The sequence below is a fragment of the Procambarus clarkii genome, chromosome 10 (assembly GCF_040958095.1).
Source record: "Procambarus clarkii isolate CNS0578487 chromosome 10, FALCON_Pclarkii_2.0, whole genome shotgun sequence".
Lineage (NCBI taxonomy): Eukaryota > Metazoa > Arthropoda > Malacostraca > Decapoda > Cambaridae > Procambarus > Procambarus clarkii.
Window position 1 is genome coordinate 20,858,195 of NC_091159.1, and position 22,500 is coordinate 20,880,694.

Sequence of the window (22,500 nt, forward strand, 5' to 3'; positions counted from 1 at the left end):
ATGTATCTGCTTACTGCCTCCTGACACTTTTGGGTGACATAGTCCATCATATCTTGTACAGACTTAGCTCTGAGGACTCTGTCCCAAGGTATTTCCCTTAGGAAGCTTCTCATCTCCTCATAATTTCCCTTTCGGTATGCCAGCCTTTTGTTTCCTAGTTCTTTTTCGGGGGGGATAATTCCTAGCTCTACCAGGTACTCAAAGTTCAGTACACTGTGATCACTCATTCCCAAGGGTGCTTCCATCTTGACTTCCCTTATATCCCACTCATTTAGGGTAAATATCAGATCAAGCATTGCTGGTTCATCTTCTCCTCTCATTCTTGTTGGTTCTTTGATGTGCTGGCTTAGAAAGTTTCTTGTTGCCACGTCCAGCAGCTTAGCTCTCCATGTTTCTGGTCCTCCATGCGGGTCTCTGTTCTCCCAATCTATCTTCCCATGGTTGAAGTCTCCTCATGATTAGTAGTCCAGATCCATTCCTGCTAGCAACAGAAGCTGCTCTTTCTATTATGTTAATGGTTGCCATGTTGTTTCTATCATATTCCTGTCTGGGTCTTCTGTCATTTGGTGGTGGATTATATATGACTACGACTATAATTTTTTGCCCTCCAGTTGTTATTGTTCCTATTATGTAGTCACTGAAACCTTCACATCCCTGAACAACCAACTCAAAATCATAGCCTTTTCTTACCAGCAGAGCTACACCACCACCACCTCTTCCTTCTCTCTCTTTCCTCATAACATAATAGTCCTGTGGGAACACTGCATTTGTTATTGTTTTCATCAGCTTTGTTTCTGTGAGAGCTATTATGTCTGGGTTTTCCTCTAGTACCCATTCTTCAAGTTCATTTGCCTTATTTGTAATACCATCTATGTTAGTGTACATTGCCTTGAGGCTCACTTTCTTCTGTCCCTTCTCAAATCTCCTCCTTGGTGAATGTTCTGCTGGTGGAGGAAGCTGTGCCATGGGTGTGAGGATTTGTGAGGTGGATGCCAGGGTTGCAGAGGATACTGGGATGAGGGGTGGGGGGTCAAGTGAAGGGGGAAGGACAGGGAGGGTATGGGGTGAACGGGGCAGGAGGACAGGAAGGAAAGGGGGGTTTTCTATGCAGAGGAGGGTGGTGGGGTTGCCCTCCCCGCTCGTGTTACTGGGTAGCTGGTTGTGGGTTCCCCCCTCGCCTCTGGGGGTGATGTGTTGGGAGCTGTGGTTTCCTGGTTTTCCCCTCTCGCCCTGCGCTTCTTCCTTGCTTCTGCCGCCATGGCCCTCTCCTCCCTCATCATGTCCCTCTGGAGGAATACTTTTTTGAAATCTCCCACATGTTGCAGGTGGCTTTTCCTTGTTAGAATCGTGTCCTTTGTGTTCTCGTTTGAAAACACTATCTTTAACACACGGTCTCGGTCTTTTTTGTACCAGCCTAACCTGAAAACCTTCTCAATGCTATGCTCAGCCCCTTTCATGTCTAGTGCCCTCAGTATTTCATTCAGTGCCACTTTGTCCTTATCATTCCACTCTTTCCTATTAGAGCCTTCCTGCTCTTTAATACCTACAGCTACCACAGCTCTTTTCCTTTCCAGCAGCTGGGTAGTGGAGCGTGCCACTTCCTGTGAGGTGGCTGCTTTCATGGCTACCTCCATCACTGCAGACATTACTTCAGAGTTCTTTTTTTTTTAGCATTTCTGCAAATGTTGCTTTTAATGTGGCATTCTCTTCCAAAGTACTATTACCACCACCTCCCTGGGTGATTATCTGAGTCTCGGCATCGATACTGTTCTCTTTGAGGGCTCTAATCTCCTCCTTTGCTGCTGTCAGCTCTCTTTTTAGGTTGCTTATTTCATTCTTCATTTCCTGCATCATTTCCTGCATCTCACTCTTGATGTCCTCCAGAAACTGGGCGAACATTTCCTTCATTTCGTCGCCTGAACTTTTCCCTGTTCCCCTGTTGCTTCTGGCTGTCATGCTTGACCCTGTTCCTAGTTGTGCCGTGATAGGATTCGTCAGAAGGGCAGAGCGGGGTGGGGGAGAGAGAGAGAGAGATAGAGAAGGAGAGAGAGAGAGAGATAGAGGGAGAGAGAGAGAGAGAGAGAGAGAGAGAGAGAGAGAGAGAGAGAGAGAGAGAGAGAGAGAGAGAGAGAGAGAGAGAGAGACAGACAGACAGAGAGAGAGACAGACAGAGAGAGAGACAGAGAGACAGAGAGAGAGAGAGAGAGAGAGAGAGAGAGAGAGAGAGAGAGAGAGAGAGAGAGAGAGAGAGAGAGAGAGAGAGAGACAGAGAGACAGAGAGGGGGAGAGAGAGAGAGAGAGAGAGAGAGATAAAAGAGAGAGAGAGAGAGAGATAAAAGAGAGAGAGAGAGAGAGAGAGAGAGAGATAAAAGAGAGAGAGAGAGAGAGATAAAAGAGAGAGAGAGAGAGAGAGATAAAAGAGAGAGAGATAAAAGAGAGAGAGAGAGAGAGAGAGATAAAAGAAGAGAGAGAGAGAGAGAGAGAGAGAGAGAGAGAGAGAGAGAGAGAGAGAGAGAGAGAGAGAGAGAGAGAGAGAGAGAGAGAGAGAGGGAGGGAGAGAGAGAAAAGAGAGAGAGAGAGAGAGATAGAGAGAGGGAGGGAGGGAGAGAGATAAGAGAGAGAGAGAGAGAGAGAGAGATAAAAGAGAGAGAGAGAGAGAGAGAGAGAGAGAGAGAGAGAGAGAGAGAGAGAGAGAGAGAGAGAGAGAGAGAGAGAGAGAGAGAGAGATAAAAGAGAGAGAGAGAGAGAGAGAGAGAGAGAGAGAGAGAGAGAGAGAGAGAGAGAGAGAGAGAGAGAGAGAGAGAGAGAGAGAGATAAAAGAGAGAGAGAGAGAGAGAGAGAGAGAGAGAGAGAGAGAGAGAGAGAGAGAGAGAGAGATAAAAGAGAGAGAGAGAGAGAGAGAGAGAGAGAGAGAGAGAGAGAGAGAGAGAGAGAGAGGGGGAGGGAGGGAGGGAGGGAGGGAGGGAGGGAGAGGGAGAGAGAGAGAGAGAGAGAGAGAGAGAGAGAGAGAGAGAGAGAGAGAGAGAGAGAGAGAGAGAGAGAGAGGGAGGGAGGGAGGGAGGGAGAGAGAGAGAGAGAGAGAGAGAGAGAGAGAGAGAGAGAGATAGAGAGAGGGAGGGAGGGAGAGAGAGAAAAGAGAGAGAGAGAGAGAGATAGAGAGAGGGAGGGAGGGAGAGAGATAAGAGAGATAAGAGAGAGAGAGAGAGAGTGAGAGAGAGAGAGATAAAGAGAGGGAGAGAGATAAAGAGATAGAGAGGAGAAAGTGGGAGAGAGAGAGAGAGAGGAGAGAGAGGGGGAGAGTATGTGTAAGGGGGATGCGGGGGACTTGGGGGCGGGGGGGGGCGGTGGTGGCGACCAGGTCAGGTCAGGTCAGATGGGGGGTAAGAGAGGAGGTGGGGTATAGTAGGGGCTTGGCTCTTTCCAGAATAGGTGTTAATCCTTTCTTCCCTGACTGGACGTTTGTGTGTGCCTATGTGTGTGCGTTTTTGCGTGTGCGTGCGTGCATACGTACGTAGGCGTGCGCGTGCGTGCGCGTGCGTGCGCGTGCGTGCGTGCGTGTCACGAGATCCTTTAAGTGTTACCTCTACCTAAATGAGCCACTATGAGATTTTAAATATATGATATCCTATACAAGAATTTGATAATATTTTACCTCGCACTGTACACCTGAGTAATTGACCAGAGAGGGGTACATACCAGTCTGTGAGTGAGTGAGTGAGTGAGTGAGTTTTAGAGAGAGAGAGAGAGAGAGAGAGAGAGAGAGAGAGAGAGAGAGAGAGAGAGAGAGAGAGTGAGAGAGAGAGAGAGAGAGAGGAGAGAGAGATATATATCAGGCCTTGAGCTCCACCGTCCCAGTCAAGTCTCCTGACTATAGTGAATGGATCTATTAAATGTGCTTGAAAAGGATGAAAGCGTCTCCAGGCCAAAGGTTAAAATGAGAGTATTGACAAGCACGAGGGTCAACCCCCAACAAGTGCGGTGCTAGACTAAACAAGCACCAGGCAGCAGCAGCAACTTGCCACACCAATAAACACAATTTATGGACAGAAAATAAAGATATAGCCGCTGCCAGCAACAGCCTGGTGGACCAAACTCTCACAAGTCAAGCCTAGCCTCGGGCCGGGCTTGGGGAGTAGAAGAACTCCCAGAACCCCATCAACCAGGTATCAACCACGTATCAACCAGGTATAGGGACAGGCAGGGAACAACATCCATCAGTTCATTGTATAGTGCCATCAGTTTTGGGCACTGTCAAGCTCATTTACTTACCATATGCAAGGGAGCCACAAGGCACTGTACCTTGGCATTATGAAACACGTCTACACACACACACATGCCACTGTAACTATCCTTATATAGTTACAAGGATAGTTACAGTGGATTACAGTTACCTCCCCCACCACCACCACTTGGATCACTGGAGATTGGAACTGGGACCTCAAATGTACCAGACTTGTTTTCTTACCAAGCAAGCCACACATGCCCAGTATCCTTGAGTCACCTTAGAAACAAGCGATGAGTGGGCATAAGTCATTAAAAGAAACACACACACGCAAAGATATTTCATAGGGAAACACCCTACTAGGGTAGGACATTTGTAACTAATTCTCCACAACTAGTCTTGATCCTGTACTATAGGCCTGCCACGTTTCGAGAACAAATAACAATTCCAATCCAGAATCTGTACACCAGTTGATTGACGGTTGAGAGGCGGGACCAAAGAGCCAAAGCTCAACCCCCACAAGCACAAATAGGTGAGCACAAATAGGTGAGTACACTCACACGGCTTTCGTGTACTTACTCCGAGTTACAAGTTATACCGCACCAAACCATGTGTGCTATCATGTACCTTAGTACACATTACCAGACAATAATGGGAGAAGTACACAAGACCAAATGTAACGTAGCAGTCACCCCGGTCCGTGTTACTTTAAACACAACAAATGGGTAAGGGTATCAGTTCTACCATTAAATGGTAGAACTCGACGTGCCCGAGTGGGGGCTGGTTCGTGCCCTTCCCCCCCCCCCCCCCCCCCCCGCGCCGCCGGCCCGCCGACTTCTGCAAGCAGCCAAGTGTGATATCTGGAGCATTTGGCGGCACAATCATTCTTGCTGCTCCAACGCTCATTTCCCCCACCACCCAGGACCTCCCCCGCCACCACAAGTCCTCCCCCACCACCACCCAGGTCCTCCCCCACCATCACCCAGGTCCTCCACCACCACCACCCAGGTCCTCCACCACCATCACCCAGGACCTCCCCCGCCACCACCCAGGTCCTTCCCCGCCACCACCCAGGTCCTCCCCCGCCACCACCCAGGACCTCCCCCACCACCACCCAGGACCTCCCCCACCGTCACCCAGGACCTCCCCCACCGCCACCCAGGTCCTCCCCCACCGCCTCCCAGGATCTCCCCCACCGCCACCCAGGTCCTCCCCCACCGCCTCCCAGGACCTCCCCCACCGCCACCCAGGTCCTCCCCCACCGCCTCCCAGGACCTCCCCCACCGCCACCCAGGTCCTCCCCCACCGCCTCCCAGGACCTCCCCCACCGCCTCCCAGGACCTCCCCCACCGCCTCCCAGGACCTCCCCCACCGCCACCCAGGTCCTCCCCCATCGCCACCCAGGTCCTCCCCCACCGCCACCCAGGTCCTCCCCCACCGCCTCCCAGGACCTCCCCCCACCGCCTCCCAGGACCTCCCCCACCGCCACCCAGGTCCTCCCCCATCGCCACCCAGGTCCTCCCCCACCGCCACCCAGGTCCTCCCCCACCGCCTCCCAGGACCTCCCCCACCGCCACCCAGGACCTCCCCCACCATCACCCAGGACCTCCCCCGCCACCACCCAGGTCCTCCCCCGCCACCACCCAGGACCTCCCCCGCCACCACCCAGGACCTCCCCCGCCACCACCCAGGACCTCCCCCACCACCACCCAGGACCTCCCCCACCACCACCCAGGACCTCCCCCACCACCACCCAGGACCTCCCCCACCACCACCCAGGACCTCCCCCACCACCACCCAGGACCTCCCCCGCCACCACCCAGGACCTCCCCCGCCACCACCCAGGACCTCCCCCGCCACAACCCAGGACCTCCCCCGCCACCACCCAGGACCTCCCCCGCCACCACCCAGGACCTCCCCCGCCACCACCCAGGACCTCCCCCGCCATCACCCAGGACCTCCCCTACCACCATCCAGGACCTCCCCCACCACCAAAACACCTATTCACACGGCTCTGTAATTTCATGCACTTACACCCACTAGTTTTGTGGAATTCTTATCAGAGTGCATATATATATATATATATATATATATATATATTATATATATATATATATATATAATATATATATATATATATATATATATATATATATATATATATATGTCGTACCTAGTAGCCAGAACGCACTTCTATGCCTACTATGCAAGGCCCGATTTGCCTAATAAGCCAAGTTTTAATGAATTAATTGTTATTCGACTACCTAACCTACCTAACCTAACCTAACCTATCTTTTTCGGCTACCTAACCAAACCTAACCTATAAAGATAGGTTAGGTTAGGTTAGGTAGGGTTGGTTAGGTTTGGTCATATATCTACGTTAATTTTAACTCCAATAAAAAAAAATTTACCTCATACGTAATGAAATGGGTAGCTTTATCATTTCATAAGAAAAAAATTAGAGAAAATATATTAATTCAGGAAAACTTGGCTTATTAGGCAAATCGGGCCTTGCATAATAGGCTGAAAAGTGCGTTCTGGCTACTAGGTACGACATATATATATATATATATATATATATATATATATATATATATATATATATATATATATATATATATATATATATATATATATAGACCAGACGCACACGGTGGAAGGAAGAGCAGGACTCACATACACACATACACAGAGGAACACAAATACATACACAGTGTATGTGTGGTTTCTGTGTTTGTTTTAGCTTATATACTTCATCCAACCTTCACTTCCCCCTGTCTGTATGCGTCTATTGTTCACGTATGTATTATATATTATATACAGTATATATCCGTATATTTTGGATACAGTCCGTGTTCGGAGGTATGTGATTAATAAGATCGAAACATTTAGGCCATTGATCTGCCATGAATTTTCCCTAAATCTCATAGGGAAATACCCTACTAGGGTAGGACATTTGTAACTATTCTCCACAACTGGTGTTGATCCTGTACTATAGGCCTGCCACGTTTCGAGAACAAATACCAACACAGTAAAACAGGCCTATACTCCGTACGAGTGTGGTGAGAGACGGGGCAGTTAACCAATCAAGAAGCACGGTTGGTGTTGTCCTGTACTCTCATTGGCCAGCTGGGGCAGTGTGGGGTGTGGGGGGGAGCGGCGGAGGGTCGCTAATAGGCAATTTACTCGTTATCGTGTTGAATGGGGGGGGGGACAAACCTAGATATGATTGCCTTTTATTATCGCTACATGTTGTTTATTTCAGTGTTATGGTCAGCATGGCTCCAAACCAGGAGGCCTGGTGGACGACCGGGCCGCGGGGACGTTAAGCCCCGGAAGAACCTCCAGGTATGGTGAGGGTCTGGTTGTGCCGAGTCGGTAATGTTTGTACTGGAGCCTAATTGTTTGTGTACAGTGTCTACAGAGAGCTGACAGTCAAGGCCCTGACTGTCAGCTCCAAGGCCCTGTTGTCGGTGCTGGGAGGGTTCCTCCCCAGCAAGTTGGCGGTCTTCCTAACTCTTGAGGTAATTAGCGAGTTGTACCTTATGTCCAGTGTTGCTAGAGGTCATCTTTCTGGCAGTTTTGTTGCTCAAGACTCTTTCCTTCGACCTTGTGAGTCGTAGAAGAACAGCTTTGGAAGCTGGCTCTGATTGTACTCACCTAGTTGTTCTTGCGGGGGTTGAGCTTTGTCTCTTTAGTCCCGCCTCTCAACCGTCAATAAACTGGTGTACAGATTGCTGAGCCTACTGGGCTCTATCATATCTACATTTGAAACTGTGTATGGAGTCAGCCTCCACCACATCACTTCCTAGTGATGTGGTGGAGGCTGCCATTCCATTCCATTGGCTGCCTGCCATTCCATTTATTAACTACTCTGTAGTTAATAAATGGAATGTAGTTGTAGTAGTTATTGTGTATATCTGGCCACGTCACCAGTGACACCACGCGCTTAAACCTTACATTTGATGACTTCATCCACACATCCATTAACGTGTTCGTCGTCAACAAGGGCCTGGCTCCACACAGCTGCCTGTGTACACGCTTCACACTCACCTCACCCTCCTAAAATGAAAGTACCTACGGTAACGATGTGGCCAAAACGACGACGACGACGGACCGTCACTGTCGACTTTGGCATTATTGAATTTGGACAAAACCGGTAAAGATTATATACTTGATAATCTAACCTAACCCAAGTGAGGAACTTAAATGAAACAACGGAATAATAAAATAATTGTAACTGAATGGCTAGCAGTCAAGTTCAAGTAAGTTTATTGAGACAAGAAAAAAAAATACATCTCAAAGGGATAGAGTAGCTTAGGCTATTTCTACCCCCTGGCTAGCAGTCATAAGTACGCTTCACCACTCCTATATAAACTCTTCGATTTCAACTGGAGTTTCAAACAAGAAGAGATTTAGCCACAGAGATTCTCCAGTTTAAACAACATGAAAATACTGGACAGAACTTATATGTTGTCTATCGCCAGGAGCTGGGATTTTTTCCCAAGGATGCCGTACACGGAGCAAAGTGCAAACCTTATTTACACTGCGAATAATATACAAAAATTGCTTTGCAGACGAGGAGTCACAATAACGAGGCTGGAATATGTTGACCAAACCACGCACTAGAAAGTGAAGGGACGACGACGTTTCGGTCCGTCCTGGACCATTCTCAAGTCGATATCTATAAAGATATGCTTTATAGAGTGAAGAAACTAGGCACTAGATATGTACATGAGTAAGATTAAGTGTACATGTGTACCTGTATATCAGTATGTGTACACGAGTATGTGTACATAGGTATGGGTAGGCATATATGTACATGAGTACGTGCACCAGTAAACGTACATGTGTCTGAATGCACAGTAACACACACGTGAGGCGTACAAGACTGCACAACTACGCACACGGCACATGAGCCTAGCACCACAACACCTGTTCTAGATGCTGGCGGCGGTGGTGGTGCGCAGGTGTGTGTGTGTGTACTCGCCTATTTGTGCTTGCGGGGGTTGAGCTCTGGCTCTTTGGTCCCGCCTCTCAACTGTCAATCAACTGGTGTACAGGTTCCTGAGCCTACTGGGCTCTATCATATCTACATTTGAAACTGTGTCCAGAGTCAGCCTCCACCACATCACTGCCTAATGCATTTCATCTGTTAACTACTCTGACACTGAAAAAGTTCTTTCTAACGTCCCTGTGGCTCATTTGGGTACTCAGTCTCTACCTGTGTCCCCTTGTTCGCGAACCACCAGTGTTAAACAGTTATCTTTATCTACCCTGTCAATTCCCCTGAGGATTTTGTAGGTAGTGATCATGTCTCCCCTTACTATTCTGTCTTCCAGTGTCGTGAGTTGTATTTCACGCAGCCTTTCCTCGTAACTCAAGCCTCTTAGTTCTGGGACTAGTCTAGTGGCATACATCTGAACTTTTTCCAGCTTCGTCTTGTGCTTGACAAGGTACGGGCTCCATGCTGGGGCCGCATACTCCAGGATTGGTCTTACATATGTGGTGTACAAGATTCTGAATGATTCCTTACACAGGTTCCTGAACGCTGTTCTGATGTTAGCCAGCCTCGCATATGCCGCAGATGTTATTCTCTTTATGTGGGCTTCAGGAGACAGGTTTGGTGTGATATCAACTCCTAGATCTTTCTCTCTGTTCGTTTCATGAAGTACTTCATCTCCTATTCTGTATCCTGCGTCTGGTTTCCTGTCTCCACCACCTAGTTTCATTACTTTGCATTTACTCGGAATGAACTTTAGCAGCCATTTGTTGGACCATTCACTCAGTCTAGGTCATCTTGTAGCCTCCTACTATCATCCTCTGTTTCAATCCTCCTCATAATTTTACGTCATCAGCAAACAATGAGAGAAACGAGTCTATACCCTCTGGGAGATCATTTACATATATATATAAGAAACAGTATAGGTCCAAGGACTGACCCCTGCGGGACTCCACTTGTAACGTCTCGCCAATCTGAGACCTCACCCCTCACACTGACTCGCTGTCTTGTGATGAATCACAGATGAGGACACTATGATGAGTGACTCACAGACGAGGACACCATAATGAGTGACTCACAGACGAGGACACTATGATGAGTGACTCACAGACGAGGACACTATAATGAGTGACTCACAGATGAGGACACTATAATGAGTGACTCACAGACGAGGACACCATAATGAGTGACTCACAGACGAGGACACCATAATGAGTGACTCACAGACGAGGACACCATAATGAGTGACTCACAGACGAGGACACTATGATGAGTGACTCACAGACGAGGACACTATAATGAGTGACTCACAGACGAGGACACTATAATGAGTGACTCACAGACGAGGACACTATAATGAGTGACTCACAGACGAGGACACCATAATGAGTGACTCACAGACGAGGACACCATAATGAGTGACTCACAGACGAGGACACCATAATGAGTGACTCACAGACGAGGACACTATAATGAGTGACTCACAGACGAGGACACTATAATGAGTGACTCACAGACGAGGACACCATAATGAGTGACTCACAGACGAGGACACCATAATGAGTGACTCACAGACGAGGACACCATAATGAGTGACTCACAGACGAGGACACTATAATGAGTGACTCACAGACGAGGACACTATAATGAGTGACTCACAGACGAGGACACTATAATGAGTGACTCACAGACGAGGACACCATAATGAGTGACTCACAGACGAGGACACCATAATGAGTGACTCACAGACGAGGACACCATAATGAGTGACTCACAGACGAGGACACCATGATGAGTGACTCACAGATGAGGACACCATAATGAGTGACTCACAGATGAGAACACCATAATGAGTGACTCACAGATGAGGACACTATAATGAGTGACTCACAGACGAGGACACCATAATGAGTGACTCACAGACGAGGACACCATAATGAGTGACTCACAGACGAGGACACCATAATGAGTGACTCACAGACGAGGACACTATGATGAGTGACTCACAGACGAGGACACTATAATGAGTGACTCACAGACGAGGACACTATAATGAGTGACTCACAGACGAGGACACTATAATGAGTGACTCACAGATGAGGACACCATAATGAGTGACTCACAGACGAGGACACCATAATGAGTGACTCACAGACGAGGACACCATAATGAGTGACTCACAGACGAGGACACCATAATGAGTGACAGACGAGGACACCATAATGAGTGACTCACAGATGAGGACACCATAATGAGTGACTCACAGACGAGGACACCATAATGAGTGACTCACAGATGAGGACACCATAATGAGTGACTCACAGATGAGGACACCATAATGAGTGACTCACAGACGAGGACACCATAATGAGTGACTCACAGACGAGGACACCATTAGTGACTCACAGACGAGGACACCATAATAAGACTCATACAGATGTGAATGAGACATGTTACTGACGCTCTGACCTCACACACACATGCCAGAATATGAATACATTTTCAGTATTTTCCGTGTATATATGTGTATCATCTTCCCCCATTCCATGTGTATACATGTATATACAGTATTATATATATAATTTATACATATGGAAAATGAAAGATGTATACAACTCTTCATTTCCATATATACATATATAAACGCACCAGGTTATTTGATTATTAAAGATATACGTATATGTATCCACGGTTCTGTGTTCATTTTTACTGTAGCCACTCTGAAGGCAGCAGCAGCAGCAGCAGCAGCAGCAGCAGCAGCAGCAGCAGCAGCAGCAGCAGCAGCAGCAGCAGCAACAGCAGCAGCAGCAGCAGCAACAGCAGCAGCAGCAGCAACAGTAGCAGCAGCAGTAGCAGCAGCAGCAGCAGCAGCAGCAGCAGCAGCAACAGTAGCAGCAGCAGCAGCAACAGTAGCAGCAGCAGCAGCAGCAACAGCAGCCAAGGGCCAAACATCTGCTCCATCACCCAGCTGTAGTCGCTGTAGGTGTCTGCTGCTGCATCACCACAGTATTTATTTATTTACTATTTGTGATTGCAGAGTTGAGCTGTTAGCTCTTGGACCCGGCTCTTATTACCGTCGGCTGTCTAATGTACTGACTCCAGACCTGTTGTTCTTACCCGGGCACCGCCGGGGACCCCATCCAGCAAGACTGAGTGTGGGAGCAAGGTATAGATTGTACGTGTCACCTGGTCCAGCTCCATTACCTTGACAGCCCTCAATGGTTGCCCTCGTCTATTATTTATGGGAAAAGTTACACTTTAACACTGATATTTCTTATCTGTCAAGCGAACGCGTGCACACATACACGCACACATTATTGCATTAGACCGCATTAGAAAGGCGGGGTCCAAGAGCTAAAATAGCTCTATCCTGCACACATAGTAAATATAAATAACACACACACACACACTCACTCACTCACACACACACACACACACACACACACACACACACACACACACACACACACACACGTGCCAGGTCCCCCCAGCTCCCACTCACCCCAGATCCCAAAGGTCCCCCCCAGAAAAGAAGCAGAAGAGAGTCAGTTTCAGGGTGATGTACTCGAACATAGATGGGATCACAAGCAAGACAAGTGAACTAAGGGAAAGAGCACAAGAAGTTAACCCAGATGTAATCGGACTCACTGAAACAAAACTCTCTGGAATCATAACGAATGCCGTGTTTCCCCAGGAGTATACAGTAATAAGGAAAGAGAGGGAAGGTAGAGGAGGAGGCGGAGTGGCCCTACTCATGAGAAGGGAATGGAGTTTTAAGGAGATGGCCATCCCGGGCTGTGAGGAGTTCAGAGACTACATAGCAGGCACCATAACAATGGGAGGACCAAGAATAGTAGTAGCAGTAATATACAACCCTCCACCAAATGACAGGAGACCCAGTCAAGAGTATGAAAACAACAACAAGGCAGTTAACACTATAATTGAGAGGGCAGCCTCTGCTGCCTGTAGAAATAGATCCCACCTGCTCATCATGGGCGACTTCAATCACGGAAAGATTGACTGGGAGAACAAGGAACCGCATGGAGGCGAGGATACGTGGAGAGCCAAACTATTGGAGGTGGTGACAAGCAACTTTTTAACGCAGCATGTCGGAGAACCCACAAGGATGAGAGGCAATGACCAACCAGCGAGACTCGACCTAGTCTTCACTCTGAACGACTCCGACATAAGAGAAATCGGTTTTGAGGACCCAGTAGGAATGAGCGACCACAGTGTACTGGTGTTTGAGTACTTGATTGAAGAAGGGTTATTGAACTCGAGGAGGGATACCGAAACCAAAAGGTTAGCATACCGAAAGGGAAACTATGAGGGGATAAGAAAATTCCTAACAGATATAGCATGGGAAACAGAGCTCAGGGGAAAGACGGCCCAAGATATGATGGATTACATCACGCAGAAGTGCAAGGACGCAGCAAACAAGTTTGTCCCAGTCCAAAAGGAAAACAGAGAAATGAAGATGAGAAACCCATGGTTTAATCAAAGATGTAGGCTAGCTAAGCAGCAAAGTAAAAGGGCATGGAGAAACTATAGGAATAACAGGACACTGGAGAGCAGAGAAAGATACCAGAATGCCAGGAATGAATATGTCAGGATGAGAAGAGAGGCAGAAAGACAATACGAAAATGACATCGCAAGCAAGGCAAAGACTCAGCCTAAATTGTTGCATAGCCACATTAGGAGAAAAACAACAGTAAAGGAACAGGTTATGAGATTAAGGATAGGGGCGGAAGGATTCACTACAAATGACAAGGAAGTGTGTGAGGAATTGAATAAGAAATTCCAGGAGGTCTTCACCTTAGAACAAGGAGAAATTCCAGAGGTAAGTGAGGGAATAGCTAACCAGGAACCACTGGAAGAGTTTGAGATTACCAGTGGGGAAGTAAGGAAGTGTTTACTAGAGTTGGACGTGACGAAGGCTATAGGCCCAGATGGAATCTCCCCTTGGGTTCTAAAGGAAGGAGCAAGAGAACTGAGCCTACCACTCTCCATAGTGTATAACAAATCACTGGCAACAGGGGAACTGCCAGATACTTGGAAAGCAGCTAACGTAGTCCCGATATACAAGAAAGGGGATAGACAGGAGGCACTGAACTACAGGCCAGTGTCCCTAACCTGCATACCATGCAAGCTGATGGAGAAGATTGTGCGAAAAAAACTAGTGGAGCATCTGGAGCGAAGGAACTTTGTAACACAGCATCAACATGGGTTCAGGGATGGCAGGTCCTGCCTCACAGGGTTACTTGAATTCTACGACCAGGCAACAAAAATAAGGCAAGAAAGAGAAGGGTGGGCAGACTGCATATTTTTGGATTGTCAGAAAGCCTTTGATACAGTGCCACACAAGAGGCTAGTGCGAAAGTTGGAGATGCAGGCTGGAGTGAGAGGGAAGGTACTCCGGTGGATAGAGGAATACCTAAGCAACAGGAGACAACGAGTCTGTGTGAGGGGTGAGGTCTCAGATTGGCGAGACGTCACAAGTGGAGTCCCGCAGGGGTCAGTCCTTGGACCTATACTGTTTCTGGTATATGTAAATGATCTCCCAGAGGGTATAGATTCGTTCCTCTCAATGTTTGCCGACGATGCAAAAATTATGAGGAGGATTGAAACAGAGGATGATAGTAGGAGGCTACAAGATGACCTGGATAGACTGAGTGAATGGTCCAACAAATGGCTGTTGAAGTTCAACCCGAGTAAATGCAAAGTAATGAAACTAGGCAGTGGAAACAGGAGGCCAGGCACAGGATACAGAATAGGAGATGAAGTACTTAATGAAACAGACAGAGAGAAAGATCTAGGAGTTGATATCACACCAAACCTGTCTCCTGAAGCCCACATAAAGAGAATAACGTCTGCGGCATATGCGAGGCTGGCTAACATCAGAACGGCGTTCAGGAACCTGTGTAAGGAATCATTCAGAATCTTGTACACCACATATGTAAGACCAATCCTGGAGTATGCGGCCCCAGCATGGAGCCCGTACCTTGTCAAGCACAAGACGAAGCTGGAAAAAGTCCAAAGGTATGCTACTAGACTAGTCCCAGAACTAAGAGGCATGAGTTATGAGGAAAGGCTGCGGGAAATGCACCTCACGACACTGGAAGACAGAAGAGTAAGGGGGGACATGATCACAACCTACAAAATCCTCAGGGGAATCGACCGGGTAAACAAGGACGAACTTTTCAACACTGGTGGGACGCGAACAAGGGGACACAGGTGGAAGCTGAGTACCCAAATGAGCCACAGAGACGTTAGAAAGAACTTTTTCAGTGTCAGAGTAGTTAGCAAATGGAATGCATTAGGAAGTGATGTGGTGGAGGCTGACTCCATTCACGGTTTCAAGTGTAGATATGATAGAGCCCAATAGGCTCAGGAATCTGTACACCAGTTGATTGACGGTTGAGAGGCGGGACCAAAGAGCCAGAGCTCAACCCCCGCAAGCACAATTAGGTGAGTACAATTAGGTGAGTACACACGTTTCAGTAAATAAATCACCAAACAGGTACAAACAAGGAGGCCATTGTACACATTGTTTGAGGAGTCTCCACACACCTGTTGATGCCACACCGTGACATTAATGCATCGAGATCTGCGCCATATAAATGTGTGTCATGTCCCTGAAGCTACAGAGGAAACAACAATGTCGTCAACGTTAATGACACTGTCTTGCCAACCATCCCAGCAATGTGGCCAATTTGGTCATCAATGTGGCCAGTTTGGTCATCAATGTGGCCAATTGGTCATCAATGTAGCCAGTTTGGTCATCAATGTGGCCAGTTTGGTCATCAATGTGGCCAGTTTGATCATCAATGTGGCCAGTTTGGTCATCAATGTGGCCAGTTTGGTCATCAATGTGGCCAGTTTGGTCATCAATGTGGCCAGTTTGGTCATCAATGTGGCCAGTTTGGTCATCAATGTGGCCAGTTTGGTCATCAATGTGGCCAGTTTGGTCATCAATGTAGCCAGTTTGGTCATCAATGTAGCCAGTTTGGTCATCAATGTAGCCAGTTTGGTCATCAATGTAGCCAGTTTGGTCATCAATGTAGCCAGTTTGGTCATCAATGTAGCCAGTTTGGTCATCAATGTAGCCAGTTTGGTCATCAATGTGGCCAGTTTGGTCATCAATGTGGCCAGTTTGGTCATCAATGTGGCCAGTTTGGTCATCAATGTAGCCAGTTTGGTCATCAATGTAGCCAGTTTGGTCATCAATGTAGCCAGTTTGGTCATCAATGTAGCCAGTTTGGTCATCAATGTAGCCAGTTTGGTCATCAATGGAGGAAGACAGTGGACGTCCTGTTCACTGGTCCTCTCCAGCGTTGCTCGCCCTAAACGTCGTGATTTACCAACTCATTTCAGCTGGCATTGTGTCCCTGACATACACAAATGGGAACACGCTCCACGCCTCCTACCCGGCCGGTCCCATACCAGCGGCGCACCCGTCCTGAAGCCTAGGTGGTTGTTGTTTATGATGCTCTACCTGGAACAGTAAGTTCCACATAGCACAGGCTATGGCGAGCCCGTAGCCAAGCTGGGGTTACGCAGGACGCCCGGCGCGCTCTATAGCGGTTTAAAGCAACGGACCAGACGCTCTAGATCTTTCTAGGACCACACCCAACTTATTCCCAAGCCAGCCTGGTAAACAAAGGCCGAACGATCGTTAATATACCCGCCAAACCTTTCCTGTTGTTCGTTCATTAGCACTTTGCACACGCGTCGCTACTAATGACGTTCGAACATTTTTTCGAACAGTGCTTCGCCGACGACCTCTGTTTGAATTACACCTCTGTAAATGCTTCACCTCCAGGGGTTGTTAACAACCCTCCAGGGGTTGTTAAGGCCCTACACCAAACCACTTCCTGTTTGCTTGGTAACTTAACGACATATATAAAATTAGTAACATACAGACAGCCAAAATTGCCCCCTAGTGCAATTCATTTCTCTCTCCTGGTATGTGTCTATCCCCTGAGCTATCCCCTCCCCCTGCGCTCCCCTACATCTATCCCCCTTTCTCATCCACCTCTACGAACCTCGTCTCTCTTCTCCCATCCATCTATTCCATTCCCCTTGTCCCATCCCCCCCCCCCCCCCCACCGAGCTTAGGGTGACACGGTTTAACATCGACTAATTACGCCGAGGGTAAAAGGTTAAATACAGGTAACAATGGCATATTGTCAAGGGGGGGGATTACAGAGGACAAAAATCTATACTAATTAAGTTACTTGTGTTCCCCTTACAATGACCCCCCCCCCCCCCTCTGCGTATTCCAAAATGGTACGTGGCTCCTGTCAATATATATACCCAACCCTTACAGCCAGGGGACCCCTGCCCGCTGGGCCATAGCAACACTACAAGACACGCACACGCTAAATATATGTGCCTCGTGAGTACAGGCTCTGCGTATGTGCATAATCTGCGTGCGCGCATACTCTGCGTACGCGCATACTCTGAGTACCCGCATACTCTAAACACATACTATACATATGCATATACCGTGTATATGTATACAATTCATATACACATTCTCTACATATATATACAAACATACACAGAGACAACACACACACACACACGCGCGCGCGCGCTAAACTAACCCCTTTACATTCATTAGCATGTTTAGAGCTCGTCATTAGAGCACAAATGTTTTCCTTGGTACCATAATTATTAGCGAGAGTTGTATCTTCACTTTCAGAACAGGCTGCGAAGGCTTTTATAATGTTATAACATTGCTAATAACGAGTCGTTATGGCTGATGTTGAGAGAGAGAGAGAGAGAGAGAGAGAGAGAGAGATAACATTAAAAAGGCAGGTCCATAATAAAAGGAGGAACCCACTAATGGTTGAATTAGCGGGGAGAACACAGTGTTGCCAGCTGGTGTAGGAAGAGGTCACCATACTGGTCGCCACACCTTCCCGTCCTCCTGCGGGCTTTCAAATTACTCAACTCCTGGTTAATTGCTGACACGGTATACATACAGACAAGGTGAGAGGCGTACACACACACACACACACACACACACACACACACACACACACACGCCTCTCAACCGTCCAAGAGGCGGGACCAAAGTGCCAGAGCTCAACCCCCGCAAGCACAGCTAGGTAAGTACACACATACACCGCATGTGTATGTTACAAAAATGTGTGGCAGTAAAGGGCACTCACTGCCACATAGGTGAGTACACACCTATACTGCCACACATGTGTATAACCTACATATGTGCCGTAGCAAATTAAGTTACTTCATACTCACATTTAAAAACAAATATGTGAACGTAAATGGGGTCAAACTTATGTCTTGTATTGAAAATATGTTTTCAAGAACAGTGTTCACGACCAAATATCACATTCAATTAAAAAATCTACCAATTACGGGCTATTCATGCCCGTGCCACCTCTTGTGGTGGCTTAATCTGCATCAATCATCAATCAACTTGTAACCATTTGAACTCTGCCTTTGATAATGTTAACAAGGGTTAACGAAACGCATATTTACGCATCAGATCAAGCAAATTGGGAAAATGAACTTTGGAGAGTTAATTTTTCAACTTCTCAGGAAAAATATAAGAGAAAATAGAGAAAATTCGGGCTAGAATAATTGATCTCTCTCTCTCACACACATATTATATATATATATATATATATATATATATATATATATATATATATATATATATATATATATATATATATATATATATATATATATAATTATATAAATTCGTAAACAGGTAAAGCACGTAGTTTGCAGCGGAGTAGAAGGTGCAAGAGGCAGCCAACCCACGGATGCCACTGCAATATAACTTGCTTAATGCAGGACAAACAAGCAACCAAACCCCCTGGCAGTTAAGACGCTCCATACTCGACAACATTCCCAAGAGCGCCCTTGTAACTTCTCCACAACTCTACACACACACACACACACACACACACACACACACACACACATTAACCTTCGTGTGTGTGTGTGTGTGTGTGTGTGTGTGTGTGTGTGTGTGTGTGTGTGTGTGTGTGTGTGTGAGTGTGTGTGTGTGTATCACGTCGAGATCATTACAAGAGTCGCTGCCGCCATGATGCACTTCTACGTAAAAGTTATCAAGATCCGCCTCAGAGAATCGGGAGGAAGTTACATGGAAATCCAGAAATAAATCTTCCTTCGACCGTGGGTATAAACAACGTATTCTAAACATTCCTCACACGTGGCCGATATGACAGCGCACTTACCTTGTTCTCCTGGTGGTTCGGCTTCGCTGTTAAGTGTCACGTCGCACACACACACATCTCCATGTCATTATCTCATTCAAAAAATACATCTACACAAGTCATTGCAACAAAAACAAATACAAATAAGCTCAAACATGCGTGAGAATCCCAGCAACAAAATACACACGTTGATGACATGAAATGTTCAGAGCTGCCAATCACTGCATTGACATATTTATACACAAAAGATAAATTAACTCGTAAATCACTCGATAAACTAAAATTAAACACATTCACAATGTATATTACACGTTTGTTTAAATTACAATGCGAGTTTACGTTAAATTCTGTGAATAAATAGTGTGCCTGGAAGCTGTAAAAAGATTTCGTGCGGATCCCGTGGACCTCGTGGACCCCGGCGGACCCAGGCGGACCCCGGCGGACCCCGGTGGACCCCAGCAGACCCCTGTGGACCCCCTTGGACCCCAGCAGACCCCTGTGGACCCCCGTGGACCCCCGTGGACCCCGTGCCTCGATACTCTCAAACCCTCCCCCGGGTCCCCGTCTACGCAACTTCAACAAGAGGAAGACTCACTGCGCTTCTGGGAGAGGGCGTGGAGGATGGCGGTGACCACATCGTTCTGCTGGTCGCGTCGCTGTCTCAGCTTGTCCCTCTTCTTGAGCTCCCGCACCAGCAGGGAGCACTGGGTCGACAACGTCCCCTCCAGCGACGACACCACCACCCGCAGCTCACCCAAGTCTGTAGAAACGACTCTCGTGATTAACTCAATCAAACGTCTAATGTATTATGGGGAAAATGCATCAACCTGTATTGCCACGTTAAAAAAAATCCACCCCAGCGTCATGTTGTACTATAAATCATAGTGCTTGGCTAAATTGACGAGCGGTTACGTTTTCTATCCTTGGGTCTATCGGTTAGGTTCGGGCAATTTAGTACATCGTTTTAGTGACGTTGTGACAACTGCAGAAGACTGCCAGGATGTATAACACTAGAAAAACGGTCTGTTGGGAAATGGTGGGGAAATGGCGTACATTCGTTGAATGAAGGATACTGAATAGTGCGTTTATTTTGTTACCTAAACTGTACAAAATTCATGATATTGTAAAGTAAGAGTTCCTCAAGGTCTAAATACACGCTTGTTCAGTGGCTCTCAGTTTTGTTGGAGGCTTCGGTCAGCTACATGAACATTGTTTCCACCGATATTGGCCAGTGTGTGTGTGTGTGTGTGTACTCACCTAGTTGTGCTTGCGGGGGTTGAGCTCTGGCTCTTTGGTCCCGCCTCTCAACCGTCAATCAACAGGGACACACATGTGTGTGTGTGTGGGGGGGGTGGAAATAGTAGTAGTAGTTAGAAACAGTTGATTGACAGTTGAGAGGCGGGCCGAAAGAGCAGAGCTCAACCCCTGCAAGCACAACTAGGTGAATACAACTAGGTGAATACACACACGTGTATGCTGGCATAGAAACACACAACCCGGGACCAAACCAAAATCCACACATTCCTCACAGACTAAATAACTCAACTAATAACTCTTATTAATAATAACATTGATATAACCATGAACCCGCCGGCCGCCTATTTTCAATAGTTTGGTGTTTAATTAATGTAATTCAGATATACGAAACTTTAATCATTTTTGTTAAATTCCCTTTTTAAGTAAAACGCGGCGTACCGTATGTTTTGAAATAGCCTGTAATGACACTTAATGGCACGAGGAAGTAGTTACATAGTGCCAGCAATCGTCAAGTATTTACGAAACCTATACATCTTTAATTAATCATAGCGCTGTTTTTACATTAATTAAACTGTTTGCCAGCTCTCAAACTTAACTCCTGGTTCTTATTCTTATAAACAGCCTCGTCGTGGTCAGTTCGGAGCTCACACCTGATTCAGATTCTTTATTCAGGTAAAGGTATCAAGTATTATAAATATTCTTTATTTAATATCAATAAGGTCAACTCAGAGAGAGGATAAATCAGGCCACTGATCACCCTATGATCAGAATAACACGTGTGTGAGGGGTATAACTAGGGGCTCACCATAGCCCGTGCTACTTGGAACTTTTGGTTCCAAGTAGCGAATCTTTAACAACAACAACAGCCTGTGTGTGGAGGGGGGTTAAGAGTCATTAACCTGTTGTGAACTGGTACCATACAAGTCCACAGCTGCTTCCTCTCACTTCCCAGTACCTCGTTATGTCGTACTCACTACCACACAACTCTGACCATGTTGTGTACCACATGGTTAGGTTACCATGTTGTGTACCACATTGTTAGGGTACCATGTTGTGTACCACATTGTTAGGGTACCATGTTGTGTACCACATTGTTAGGTTACCATGTTGTGTACCACATTGTTAGGTTACCATGTTGTGTACCACATTGTTAGGGTACCATGTTGTGTACCACATTGTTAGGTTACCATGTTGTGTACCACATGGTTAGGTTACCATGTTGTGTACCACATTGTTAGGGTACCATGTTGTGTACCACATTGTTAGGGTACCATGTTGTGTACCACATTGTTAGGGTACCATGTTGTGTACCACATGGTTAGGTTACCATGTTGTGTACCACATTGATAGGTTACCATGTTGTGTACCACATGGTTAGGTTACCATGTTGTGTACCACATGATTAGGGTACCATGTTGTGTACCACATGGTTAGGTTACCATGTTGTGTACCACATAGTTAGGTTACCATGTTGTGTACCACATTGTTAGGGGTACCATGTTGTGTACCACATTGTTAGGTTACCATGTTGTGTACCACATGGTTAGGTTACCATGTTGTGTACCACATTGTTAGGTTACCATGTTGTGTACCACATTGTTAGGTTACCATGTTGTGTACCACATGATTAGGGTACCATGTTGTGTACCACATGGTTAGGTTACCATGTTGTGTACCACATAGTTAGGGTACCATGTTATGTACCACATTGTTAGGTTACCATGTTGTGTACCACATTGTTAGGGTACCATGTTGTGTACCACATTGTTAGGTTACCATGTTGTGTACCACATTGTTAGGTT

The 22,500-nt window shown here is 46.8% G+C and overlaps 1 protein-coding gene across 1 annotated transcript in view; it reads right to left on the reverse strand.

Annotated features, from left to right (window-relative positions):
* Positions 1–22,500, reverse strand: part of LOC123746750 (serine-rich adhesin for platelets) — a 393,680-nt gene that overhangs the window by 332,745 nt on the left and 38,435 nt on the right. Inside the window, exon 3 of the mRNA XM_069321683.1 lies at positions 20,037–20,201. Coding sequence (XP_069177784.1) covers positions 20,037–20,201 — 165 coding nt within the window. The remainder of the gene's footprint in view (positions 1–20,036; positions 20,202–22,500) is intronic.